Below are 13,809 nucleotides of genomic sequence, written 5' to 3' on the forward strand. Positions count from 1 at the left end.
TCCATATCTCAATGTGTTTGAGTAGCCGTGTAATACGCAGCCACTCGGTCATTTATCACAGAATAGCCCCCTTCAGTTTGTTTTGTGATAATGACCGGCTGGCTGCCCATTATCAATTAAATATAAACCATAAATTAGTGCATCAGTTTGATTTATTATTTTAATATTTTACTGAGTTGTTTTCTGTGCAGTGTTTGAAATTACTATAATGAAGTTGTGCCGAAGGACATTTTTATCTCATGTTAAATTATTATTTGCTGTGCCATGTAAATTCCAAACTAATGAATACCAAAAATTTCATATGTATTTTGTCTATTTTAATTGACAAAAGTTGTGACATCTGTTCCTCTAAATAAAAACAAGTAAAATACGAGGTTGCCCTCTTGGTATGACTGCAGCCTTCTCCTGGAGGTCTCTTGGAGGAGTCCCTGGAGGGTCTCCTGGAGGAGTCCCTGGAGGAGTCCCTGGAGGGTCTCCTGGAGGAGTCCCTGGAGGGCCTCCTAGAGGTCCTCCTGGAGGAGTCCATGGAGGAGTCGGCGGAAGTGGGGTCCATAGGGGAGTCCATGGACGAGTCCGTGGACGGGTCCCTGGAGGGTCTCCTGGAGGTGCTCCTGGAGGAGTCCATGGACGACTCCCTGGAGGAGTCCCTGGAGGTTCTCCTGGAGGAGTTCCTGGAGGAGCCACTCGAGGAGCCCCTCCAGGAAGAGATTGTTGTCCTCATCCCTCTGGAGGTTAAAGACTTTTTAGAAGACGAATCTGAAATATTAGGGTTCGATTTGGTTGACGAAGAGGACGACTTATTTGCACCTTACTACCTAACCTGCCTCTCACGGTAAACAGGTCAACTTGTAAATAAACATTTAAGACGTGGGACTTCGAGCGAGTGTCCTGTCCTTATTACGCTCCTATTCCATTCCCTTTGTACCTTTTTATGTGGCTGGAATCGAATCCCCTCTTGGTTGCCGCGAACTGCTGTTCTGCCGGGAAGGGACCCATAACTGCAGTCTTGCCATTTTGATCTTGCAACACAAGAGCTGGTCTCCATTACTTCTCTCTTTTAAGTTGAAACATTTTCAACATATTGTTGAAGTTTTATAAATAATTATTGAACTGACTGGCTCATGGTAGGTGAGGGGCCGATTGGGGGCAAGCAAAGCCCAATCTTGACGATTTCATTATTGTATCTGACAAATGTTCCTGTTTTTTTTTTTTGGTTAGGTTTAGTGTACATTCCAATATCTTTATTTTGTGCAGTTGAAGGTTTTATTCTATTTTTATTGGATTTTCACATATTTGGCATTTTGTGTTATATTTTTATCCCACTGCTGTATTATTGTTGATGCAATTTCCCTCTGGGGATGAATACAGTATCCACCAATCATCTACATTGAATGAATAGAACGCATTGTTTTACTAGCTCCATCGAGTCAAAGAACGATATTGGCATCTCGGCAGTTAAACTTGGAATAAAAAAAATTACTGAAACTATTGCATTAACTTGACAAAACCATAGTATTATTTAAAAAGTTTTTATTCATTGAATTCTTTCCCTTAAAACATAGGAGAGATGTTGAAGCGGGTGGGGTACCTATTGTTGGACAACTAGGTAGCTTGTGAACATAGAACAGTCACTTCACATTTCCAAAAAAATATCACACAGATAACCTAAAACGACCCTGCTTCTCTGCAAACTTCAGCAGGGCTTGGAGAACATCCAGCATTAAACTGAACACCCAGTAAGCACTAAAAATATAATCTACCTTACTTTAAAAAAAAAAAAAAAAAAAAAAGAAAAAAGCGCTTTGTCGTTTCTAAGCCTATAAATTACCAACCTATGACAAGGCCGGTATCTAGGCAGACTATAAGCCCCCCTCAATAAAAGAAAAAAAAATCTAAGACAGACATTCACCGAAGCAATAGGCATTGACAACAGAAAAAACAAACAAACAAAAACAAACAAAGTAATGGTTTTTAAACAAAACCGCAAGACCGATCTATGAATGAAGCAGCGTCACAGAGATCCGTGGACAAAATGCTTTAATTAAATTTAAAAAATACATTGTTTTTTTTTCTTTTTCCGTTTTATCCAGAGAGACCAGCTTCAGCTTGAACCTTCATTAGGATTTAAAGACAATATTTTACAATTAAAACAAGAGCGAGAAAAACAAAACAATGTGCGCGTCTTTTCCGACTATTCAAGCCGTGGTTCTGTACTGTGATGATTGTATCTGGGTGGGTGGGCGGGCGGGTGGAGTCAGGGTGGAGACTGGAGCTGGCTGGGTGGAGGTCCCGTCAGTACAAGGCGTCCGTGTTACTGCTGCGGGGCCTCTTGATCTTCTCGATGTTCTTCAGGATCATGTCGTGTAACGTTACCTACAAACAAAACAAAACAGACTCTGCTCGGGTCCTGTACACACCTCTCCGTTTGGAAACTCATTTCCGCTGCGTTTTGGCGTCACATCCACACCAAAACGGCGTTTTAGGAACCGGAAACAAAAGCTCTCGGAAAAGGCCTCCTAGGGGCGAGACTTGGGGGGGTGGGGGGGGGGCTGTTTCGGTGTGTCGGCAAGGAAGGAAGTAAAATGGAGGTTCTGGAAAACGTTGATGTCAGGAAGCCATGAGCGACGCCCGACGACCACCTTGTCTATGTGCAGGGTCAGTACTAGTTTAAAGTGCACAGACACGACACGCTGCGCGCTCCTCATGCTCTTCTGCGGCGTTTGATGTGCTTTCGGGACACATTATTGGCCCCCCCGCTGGCCTGGCCTGGCGTGCTTACGTGAGTGCTTTAAAAAGCGCCTTTGCGTTCTCGCGTGGACAGATTTTCTAAGACACCGTTCACACCCTTCAGCAAAAAGAGTCGTTCAATTTGCACACTCTTTGTGCATTTGGTTTGTTTCGAAAAAATTTGGTTCGTTTTTGTAAACGCCTTCTCACGGAATGATGGTAAAAAGTGGTTAAACCGTTTTGTCTCTTTATCAACTTTTATAACATTATTATTATTATTTTTTTTAATCGGCCGGGGGAATAAAATGCATTTTCAGACATACGCATGGACAACGGCTTACAAAAAAGAAAAAAAAAAAAAAAAGTTTAAACCTGTGTTCATCACATCATGCTGAGGAAATCAAAAAGGCGGTGAGGCTGCTTACGTATTGATTTCGGAGCTCAGAAACAATGATCTTTAGACTGATGTATTCCTTCTCATCAATCTCTGTTACCGTGCGCCGGTAGTCCTCCTGTCCGGATAGAAGAAGGTAAAGAGCAGAAATTTAATTCTATAAAATCCTCAAAAGGGAGACAGAGCAGCTAGTGCTTCCCTGCATACAGACACACCCTGTGCAGTACTTGAGCATTACTGTGATTTCACCTCTTTCAAATGCTGATTTTCATATTTAAAGGTTAAACAACTTTTTCATGAATTAGGATCCTTCTCTCAAAACAGGCCAGAAAGCCAGCCCAGGTGCCTGTAAATAAATGATTTTAACTTCAACTTGATTTAATCCAAAATAATAATTTAAAAAATGGATTAAAATAAAACATGAATTAAAAGATATATCCCAACACACTGTTCTCAAGTGATAGGTAAGGTAATGTATGATGTTGAACTATAAGCACATGTTTATCCATCCCAACTTTTTGGGCTAATCCTGTACTAAAGTGAAATGCTCCAATGCTGCAGATGTTTGTGAGAAAATTTCTCTAATATTAGTAAATAGTCAAACAACTGTACAACGACACAACTGCACGTGCCTAATGTGGCCAATGAAAATGAACGAATAAGAAAAAAGGATCAGCGTCTGAACTTTCCTTCATAACCATCAAGCTTATTGGGCTCAGGCCTTACACACGCCTTGGGGGGTTTCAGGAACTTGTACTCACCACATGTGGGTATTTTGCTATTTTGGACACCAGCTTTGCTCTTGTGATGTAGTATCTAGAACAGAAAGAAGAAGCAATGAATATCATAGAGTGCTCGAAAGAAAAGATATTAAGTCTAATGAAGAGCGGACTGCATGCTCGACTGAAACTCCAACCAGCCCAGTTTGAAAACATAAAACCCCAGGTGGATTTTGGCCAGCGGATCCCTCCTGAGACTCTTAAAAGAAATAGTCATTTTCCACATCCATTTGACTACACTCAATTTATATATTTTTTGATTTGCAGATAACAAAAGTCAGGCCAGTACAATTTCAAACTAAAAAAGGCAAAAGTGTTCAACTTTCCAAGTCAATAACAATTATAAATAAAACAAAATAAGAGGTGCATTCAGGAAGACAGCACGGGCAGGTTACGGCACAATTGTGACGCCATCCTTGTTTGTATACATTTCAGTGTCATTTCAGTCACTTTCTGGCCAAAATAATCTGCTTATTAATACAGCGGTACCTTGAGTTACGAGCCGCTGTTCCGTCGATTTTTTGTATTGATTTGCGAGCAAAGATTTGAGTTGGGAGGAGCGAGCTTCAGGTGCCGCCGCTGGTGGGCGTGGCGAGCGAATGCGGCCAGCATCCCCCGTCTCACGCCTTCACTTCACGCACGTTACCTGAGCGTGGAAGCATCGCTTTCGGGTTTTGTGCTCACGATTTGTGCTTTTTGTGCAGTTATTTTGCCAATTTGTTTTTCGAACCATGGGTCCCCCCCCCCCCCCCCCAAAAAAAAGTGCTGAGAAGAAGCGGATGATGTCCATTGACTTAAAGCGAGGTGAGCGTGTGACGGAATTGGTGAGGCAGTACAAGCGTAGTACTTCTACGATATGTACCATACCGAAGCAGAAGGAGACGATAAAGGGTAGTTCGCCATGCAAGGGCGTTAAAATAATGTCTACGCTGCGGACCGCTGTCCATGAAAAGATGGAGAATCTGCTGTTGGTGTGGTTGACGGAGAAGCAGTTCGCAGGAGGTAGCGTGACGGAGGGTGTCATCTGCGAGAAGGCAGAAGAGGAGAGAGATCTACACACTCTTTTATTGTGTTTTATTATGTTTTTATACAATATTTGTTATTTATAAATACATTTTTCTTATTTAAAAACACGTAAAAAAAAAAAAAAAAAAAAAAGGTACCACCGTAAGTCAAGGTACCACTGTATACATATCTTCACACTTTCCTTCCCCCGCCTTGATGTTTTAACCGCATTCTAGTTTTAACTTTCGAGCGTGAGTACTTCTTCCAACTATCCAATTTTGGGTCGCAGAACGATCCAGAGTCCATGCAGTCACACGGGTGTTTCGACTGAGCTTTAAAGTGTCTAAAAGTACAAGACTTTTTGTCAATATTAAAACTTGAATGAGCGGGACGCCCTCCATTAAAGCGCCCCTGCGTACAGACCTGGATATCTGGTCGAGGTACGACGCCGCCTCCCCCTCCACCGTCCTGAGCTCGGCCACCGTCTCCTCCTGGATGGACACGCCAAAGTTGTTTCCGTCTTCTATCCTGGGAATGAGGAGCTGCACCCACATTTTGACCTGTGGAACGACACGCCGGGGTTCAGGGCGGAGCAAAGTAAAGCTACGATATGGTCACGGCGATTTATTTTATTTTATTTTTTTATAGACCACTGATTAGTGACCGTGAGTCACAGCTGAAGTAACGTCATCTCCACGAACAGTCTCACCAGAGCTCCAGCAGCAGGAGGAGGAGGAGGAGGGGGCGAGCAAACCTTGTTATGGCCTCAATATACGTGGTGTTAACGACGTGTGCCGTGTACCGGCACTGTGCGCCTGGAGGATTTTAAAGTATACCCACCCGCGGGCAGACAAGGGCCCACCCGTGGACGATACCGGGGTATCTCCTTTAGGAGGAGAGATCTGGAGAGCGACCGCCGTTCCCGCCCCGTCTCTCCAGCGTCTCCCTCCCGCGCCCGTACGCAACGCTCCTAGAGACGGTTTGTTTTTCACAGGCGACTTGTAAAAATCATTGGACCACACGCCGGCGGTTCTGGCGAGACTGTTTATGCGAGTGGTTGCGGAGAAGCAACACAAGTTTCTCTTTAAAACTTTCAGCCATTGTAGTTCGTTCAGAGTCTGCAACAGACCTGCCTGTCCCATTCCGATATACCAGCCCCACTGGTCATCTTGCGTTTGCGTATTTAGAAGCAAGTTTATTAGTGCCTTTAGATTCAGGGATAGGTGGGTGAATTTTTTATAAAATGAAAAAACATTGTTTATATTTACTAAATCAGTCACAATCCTCAAGGGCGTGCACAACAGCACCATGCCGGAGGGGAAACTAACGGATTAGGCCTAATCTTGGACAAAAAAAAAATCACTTTTAATCTGGAATTATTTAAAGGGACAGGCTCTCAGTCGCATCTTAAAATAATCTCAGACTTGCCCTAGTCCTGGTTTAAAAAGCGAAAGAAAATTAGATTTAAAAAAATATATATAATAATAATAATAATAATAATAAGTTTAAAAAAATCTGATTTCCAGAACCAAAATTAGAGCCAATCTGGGTTTATGCGAATCTCAAATTGAACCTTTGGATTAATGGATGTGGCCGGAACCAAGACCAGACAGAAGGAGCTGACAAGTCGTCCATCACCTCAGTCCAGAACTCATTCATCTCAAGTTAAGCAACGTCTTAGAAAAGGCATTTTAAAATTCTGGACTAATTTAAGGAGAATTATGTTAGTACTGATTTACATGAATCCCCGTTGGCCAAGCCGCCCCAATAGCTCTGAAACAAAGACTCGGGATGCTGTTTGTGGCCCGCGACGAGGAAGGCCCTACTTACTTACCGTGTTACATTTCTCGATAAGTGTCCGGATCTCTGGCTTGACCTTTTCGATCAGATCAACCAGCTTGCCGTTGCTCTTCATCATACCACCGGGCATGACGAATACCTTAGTGCCAGTCACTAGGTACAAACAGAAGAGGGAACAAACATAGCTTCAAAAGATTCACAGCGCAGAATATCTCAGACGGGCTGAAGTAAGGCGATGAGGAGCAGATTATAAAAATGGCTGCAACACATTTACTCATGGATTGGGGGTTATCAAATTACCTTTTAGCTCAACGAGTCTGCCTATTCCAACCTGCTAAGTTTCTGGCAAAATAAGTCACAAGCTCTTTCCGCAACCGTGTTTATAAAAAAGGTAATTGTCTGGCACATCCAAGTGCACCAGAGGAGAGCATGTCTCGCGTCGTCCACTTCATGTATGCAGTGAACACTCCAAGATGGACGTCACATTCCAGTTTGTCGCCGTCACTCACCCGCGTCTTCTTCAGGTCCATCCTCCAGTTTCCTCTTTTTGGAATTCTGCTATAAAACCAGATAACAATGTGTCAGGGGTAAGTCTAACACCCGGTGCTCCACGTTCAAAAGCGTGCGACGCGAAACGTAAACCCCACTTCCGCACGGAGCCCTCACCGCTTCTAGGCCGTCGTGCAGGTTTGAGAGCAGGATGGGGTCGGGCACCGTCAGGTTGATCTCTGAGTGGATCTCCTTCAGCTCACAGATGTTTATTATGGGATCCTGAAGACCAGAGAACCAAGCTACCGCATTTCCTCAAATATAAACTGGTACTCAAATAAAAGCCTGCCTCAAATAAAGACCGGGGTAAAAACCAAGGATGGATAAACCCCTGATGCCTGTTACATAACGTGCGTGCCAGTTACGGATAATGTACATTCCCACCGCTTTAAATAAATCAATTCCAAAAATATAATCATTTTATTTTTCAAAACTTGGTTATTCCGGATGACTCATTGTGTTAAACGTAAACCCAACTCAAGAGAATTGGAGTGGTGCCGTGCCGGTGTTGTATCAGACTGTTTCCCCGTCTTAGCCCGGCCCCTATTCAAACAGCGAAAGAGGCATGCGTTCATTTTTTTTTTTTTTTAAATAAATAACTGATGGTTTTCTGTCCCAACAAGCACACTTCACCGCAATTTATCTGTCTTAAAACCACCTCCGTTACAGCAGGGAATACACATCCTGACACCTGAGAATTAGGGATGGCAACAATTAATCGACTATAGATGAATTGCCAGTGAGAATTTAATCGATTAAGATTGTCTTATCGATATTTTATTATTTCACTGCATATATGTATGAAAGTATGTATATGTATGTGACAAATAAAAAATCTTGAATCTTGAAGAACTGAACAATCTGTGGTTTTGTTGTAATTGTATTAACTGGAGTCTTTGGGGCGCTTCAAGAATAAAAATACCCAGCCAGGGAGCAGCAGTACTCACAGTAAGGACAGGGGACTGTGGAGAAAAAAAAGTAGTGGGCAGTGGAGCAAGAAGTAGAAGTAGTAGTAGTATAAGTAGGCTCCCGGAAGAACGACGAACAACAAACATGGCTGCGTGTGTTGATACCGAGGAGGAAACTACATGTTTGTTGTTGCTCAACAGCTAATGCTTACGGCAGGAGGAAGAGGGGAGAAAAAAAAAAAAAAAAAAAAAAAAAAAAAAAAAAGACCTGGAGTGAGAGGTAGGACGGCAAAACTATTGACTCCAATAAAATATACAAAACTAAATTATTTTCTGTCTGTTCTCTCGTTATCCATATCTGCATCAGACTTGACCTGCTGTGTAACATCCGACTTATTCCACTGCAGAGGAAGGCAAAAAGTTAAAATATTTAACTCGCGCAAAGACGGGTCGTAAATATTCCAGTATGGCGATCCAGTTCAGAGTGTCTTTTCCCGAACTTCTCCATTTGGAAATCAAAGGAAATGAAGAGAAACGCTCTTCGGGCCCCTTGCGCCAAAGTCACAAAATCTCCGAGGTGCGAGATGTCATGTAGGTCACCGCGCTCAACCCCCTGGTAACTTCATTAGCTTCTATGTGTTCAAATAATCTACTATTGTTTGTTAAGGTGAACTATTGATTCAGGAAAGAGAATGTTACTGGCAGATTCTGTTCCCCCTGTGTTCAATAAGAAAGGAAACTCACACACACACACCTGTGAAATTGTTATTGCTATAGGCAAGCCCTGCGATTTTCGCCTGATATCCCAAAATTTGTCCATTATAGCAGGGGGAGTGCATCCTGACAGGCTCGGGGGGGAAAGCAGATTTTGACGGGGGAAACAGACTTCGATACAACACCCGTTCCCTTGATGGTTTTCGTGTTTTTTTTTCTTAAATTTTAGATCTATTTAGTTTCTATTTGTATGAAATGAACATTTTATACCCAGTGAAGCGACGCTCCGCCTTGGACCAGGACAGTGGATTGGACGTTCCAGTGTCTCCGAACAAAAAAATAACTACGTAAATAATGCGAGTGCTGAGAAATGACAAAATTCTCTTATAATGAAAGCTGTGTTTTTGTTTTAGATGTATTTATTTAGAGGAGCACGGAAACCAGACAGAGGTTTGATTCAAAAATCAAAGAGTTTTGGTTTGGTTTTAGGACATAAAAGCCTGCCTCTAATAAAAGCCTGCTTTCAATAAAATCCTAGTACCCTCTACAGTTCAGGTAAATGAAAGCCCCGGTCAATATTTGAGGAAATATGGTAATGCTGAATCTCAATGAGAACAATCAGGTCAACTTAGGGTAAAGTAAACAAAATAGTACAATTTCCTTCCAGGGATGAATAAAGCAGGGCTGGTTCTAGCATAACTCAATGACTTTCAATACAGCATTTTTTCCCCATTTTCAAGGACTTCACACAAAAAAAAAATCTGTCTCATTGCCTATATTTATATTTGTATACACACACACACACACACACACACACACACACACACACATCTTCTTAATGTAATTTGTATATATATTATTATAAGTGTCTTATTTCAACCATGCTGAATTGAATTTAAATTTCCACCTGTCTTAAAAGAGATTCCCAAAAATGTGTATTACATTGTGACTTGAATAACAAAACCTGGGGGAATATCAAAGAAAAGGGGCTATTTTCAAGGTATTCAAAGTAAATCGATTTTCTGACGATGAAATTCAAGCACTTCAAGGACATGGTAAGAACCCTGGGATTAAGTATCCATCCAGCCACATTTTCCTACGTGTTGTCCACTTCAAATATGGATTTTAGATTTCAGTAAGTACAATCAATCAATCAATCATATTCACATCAATCATTCAGCGCCACGTACCTTAAGGAAGTGATCGAGTTCCAATAACTTCTTTGGGAAAAAATTTGCAACTAGGTTCTCTGCCTGAAAAAGATGCAAGATGTGAGTTGTGTTGCTTTCAAGTATCCAGTCAAATATTAACATAGCCTCTCAGACTGCCAAGAACCTTGGGGTTATTCTGGACCACTATCTTGTTCTGCCCACATGGCTGCTACAACTCCGCTCCTGCAGCTTTTCCCCTCAACAATATCTGAAGAACAACAACATGTCCATACCTCATGAGGGACACGACGCAAGTTCTGGTTCAAGGCTCTAGCCATCTTCCGTTTAGACTACTGCAACGCTCTTTGGGCTGGTCTACCTGGCTGTTCCATGAGCCTTCTAGAGACCACCACAGACCTCTTCAGCTCTTCCACAACGCAGCAGCTCATCTAGCGTTAAACCAAGCAAAGTTCTCATGTCACTCCCCTTGTATAACTGCACAACAACTTCCCATCTTTCCCATCTCTTGGACCTCATGGCTGCCCACCAAACTGCCAGACCCCTCCACCCATGCAGGCTTAGGCCTCGCTCCTCCATCACTACGCGGTGTCAGGATTCGTTCATCCCAGTTGTGACTCCCCTCATCGCTTCCAATCTCTCACCGACTGAAGACCAATCTCTTCTGACTAGACCTGGACCTACTGTTCTCTAGCTCTTTCATAAGTATCTCCACCCCCCTTTGTGTGTTTCTATGTCATGAGGATCCCTATCCCTCTTTACTGCTCTCTTCCTGCACCTCATAATCTCTAACCCTCTTTACTGCTGCTCCATCTCATGGGCATCTATCCCCTTTAGTCATCCTACCCAATGAGGATCTCCAACCCCCATTTGGCTTTCTCTACCTCCATCATAAGGACATTCATCCCCTTTACATCCATTTCATAAGCATCTCTATCCACTCTTACTGTTCCCTATGTCATGAGGATATCTATTCCTTTACCCTTCTCTACCGGCGTCTTACAAGGATCTTTATCCTCCTTTACTGTTCTCCATCTCATGATACTCACCCCTTTACTCTTCTCTAGCTATATGATAAGCACCCCTATCCCCCTTCCTCTTCTCTACCACATAAGCATCTCCATCCCCCTTTACTCTACTCTACCTCCCATCTCACAAATATCTATATTGCCTTTAGTGGCCTCTACCTACACTGACTGAGCACTTTATTAGGAGCACTATACAAATATTGAATAGGGCCTCCCTTTGCTCTCAAAACAGTTTCAATTATTTTCTTCTGGATTCAACAAGATGTTGGAAACATTCCATTGAGATTCCGGTCCATGTCGACATGATTACATTATGTGCAGCAGATCCGTCAGCCGCTCACTTTGAGACATGGTGCAGTATCATTGTGGCCATGGAAGGACGCGCATGGTCAGCAACTATACTCAAATAGGCTGTAGCATTCAAGTGATGACTGATTTTGTATTAATGGACCCCAAGCGTGCCCACTGCAGCCTCCGCTTTATGATCCTGGCTGACAGAAGTGGAACCCGACGTGGTCTTCTGCTGTCGTAGACCGTCCACCTTAAAGGTTCGACGTGTTGTGCATTCTGAGACTTTTTTCTGCTCACCACACTTGTACAAAGTGGCTATCTGAGTTACTGTAGCCTGTCCGTAAGCGCCAACCAGCCTGGCCAGTCTCTGTTGACCTCTATCATCAACAAGGCATTTCTGTCCAAAGAACTGCCACTCACTGGATGTTTTTGTGTTTTTCGCACCACTCTGGGTAAACTCAAGAGACTGGTGTTTCTGAAAATCCCGGAGAAAGCTGCCCCAGTATGCATGGTTTAGTTCCCTAATGTTTCGGTCCATAAGGACACTTAAAATAAAATAACCCACATCTAAAATAAAAACAGATTGCACAGGTGCGCTGATTACCCTATCCCTGGCACGCGCACCGTTGGCGAGGGAGACAGGTGCGCAAAATGTGCTCCTACCGCTCCCTCTCCGCACCACTAATTGGGATGGCGCCCTAGGCGGCTGCCTATCTCACCTATAGGAAGAGCTGGCCCTGGCCCTGAATATTTGGATTGAACAGCCAAAATTCAATGAGACTGACAAAATTCCAAATCGGGTACAGCCCAATGATCTATTCCCCTTTACGCTTCTCTCACCCCATCTCATAAGGATCTCCACCCACTTTCCTCTTCTCTACCTCTCATAAGCATCCCCATCCCCTTAAATCTTCTCAATATCATAAGGCTCTCTCCATGCACTTTTACTCTTCTCCACCTCATAAGGATCTCTATCCCTCTTTTCTCTTGCTCCATCTCATGGGAATCTATGCCTCTTTACGCGACTCTACCTATATCATTAGGACATTCATCTCCCTTTACTATTCTCTACTGCTAGCTCATAAGAATCTCACCTTTTCTCTTCTCTATTCTATAAGGATCACTATGCCCCGTTTACCTCTCATAATAATCCCCTTTACAATTCTCAATCTCCATATCAAATAAACACATATACTACATTATTATAATAAAAAAATACTCCACAAAATCTACTTATTCCTAGAGACGGTGTAGCCGGTAGTGACAGTAGTTGGTTTGACTACATCCGACAAAATGTACTTATTGCAAATAGCAATTAAATAAGCATCTGCTAAATTAGATGAGACGTAAGGCATTATGATGTAGCCCTTAAACAAGTGCCAGTCTCGAAGGGGCCTCAGAAGACTACATCTGCCACCTAGTCAGGTGTAGTCAGACTAGACCATGGAAAGACAACATATGGGGAAGAAAGGGAGGGATTCCCCTTAAAACTCACCTCTCCCGTTATGCGCTCTCTGAAAGCATCAACCTGCAAAGCAAAACAACAAGTCAGAGCGACATCAGTAACAACACCAAAACCAGTACATGGCCGGTGGAGTCGGTGTGAGGCCTTGCGTCCAGCCTGGCTCCCCTCCGTATGTTACACGTGTTCCCGCCGGTACTGGTGCGCCTCGACTTCCCGTGACATGTTGATATATATATATATCTATATTTCTTTTTTTAATCCGGGACAGACTACGGTAGCGCAGCTGGGTGGGGGTTTGTTTTGGCGGCCGGGAAGCGGCGTCGGCTAAACCACGGCGAGCGTGCGGCTATCGAACCGCGCCGGACGCGTGTGCTAACGCGTTAGCATGGAGGGGGGGGTGGAAAAAAAATGAAGAAACGGCGGCACGTTTACAACGCTACGGGGGAGAGGCGGTGGAGGGAGAGCGTGGCCGGCGCTTACCTCGGTCTTGATTTCATTGTCCACCTTGAGGAGAGAAGACATTTTACGTTGACGAACAGAGGGAGACCGTCCCGCTATCACCGAATTCACTTCTCAAAGTGTGGCTTTTGACTTCTGTCAGCCCACACTGGCGAGCTTAGAGATGACGTCATAAAGGTGCGACGAGGGCGGGCAGGGGGAAAACCGGGGAGAGCAGACTGCGCATGCGTGAGGGGGGGAGAGAGGAAAAAAAAAAAAAAAAACAAAAAAAAAAAAAAAAAAAAAAAAAAAAAAACTCCGCGCGCGTCACAGTATTTTTCTGGGGGAACGACCGGTTCGACCCCTACTTTGGGATCCGGTTCTTGACGAGTCACTGAGAAGAGTCGGTCGATTTGACGACTCTTACTTCGTTTGATTCCGTTAAGGTAAAACAAGTTAAGCAAAGTGAAGTTAAGTGAGGTTAAGATAATACAAATACGGTAAAATAAGTTAAGTTACGATGAGATTAGATAATAAAATAA

The 13,809-nt window shown here is 43.3% G+C and overlaps 2 protein-coding genes across 4 annotated transcripts; one reads left to right on the top strand and one right to left on the bottom strand.

Annotated features, from left to right (window-relative positions):
• Positions 1-388: 388 nt before the first annotated feature.
• LOC307245642 (uncharacterized protein) lies at positions 389-736 on the top strand (the record flags this gene model as incomplete). The annotated part of the gene is made up of 1 exon (XM_080021288.1): positions 389-736. One exon carries the CDS (start codon positions 389-391, stop codon positions 734-736), a length of 348 nt encoding a protein of 115 aa, XP_079877414.1.
• Positions 737-1,532: 796 nt separating this feature from the next.
• On the bottom strand, positions 1,533-13,449 carry psme3 (proteasome activator subunit 3). Of its 3 annotated transcripts, none has more exons than XM_080021170.1 (10): positions 13,310-13,449; positions 12,860-12,892; positions 10,067-10,129; positions 7,372-7,476; positions 7,215-7,260; positions 6,740-6,858; positions 5,329-5,465; positions 3,883-3,937; positions 3,153-3,239; positions 1,533-2,373 (listed from the first exon to the last, which is right to left on the bottom strand). In XM_080021170.1, the coding sequence occupies exons 1-10, from the start codon at positions 13,349-13,351 to the stop codon at positions 2,293-2,295; spliced, it is 768 nt and encodes a 255-aa protein (XP_079877296.1). In that variant the 5' UTR covers positions 13,352-13,449; the 3' UTR covers positions 1,533-2,292. The 3 variants fall into 3 exon arrangements, with proteins under 3 accessions (XP_079877296.1, XP_079877295.1, XP_079877297.1); XM_080021169.1 differs by having other exon boundaries at positions 7,215-7,263; XM_080021171.1 differs by lacking the exons at positions 12,860-12,892; positions 13,310-13,449 and adding an exon at positions 10,321-10,531 and having other exon boundaries at positions 7,215-7,263.
• Between the last annotated feature and the right edge of the window lie 360 nt (positions 13,450-13,809).

This window comes from Zeus faber, assembly GCF_960531495.2.
Source record: "Zeus faber genome assembly, chromosome: 20".
NCBI classification, from domain to species: domain Eukaryota; kingdom Metazoa; phylum Chordata; class Actinopteri; order Zeiformes; family Zeidae; genus Zeus; species Zeus faber.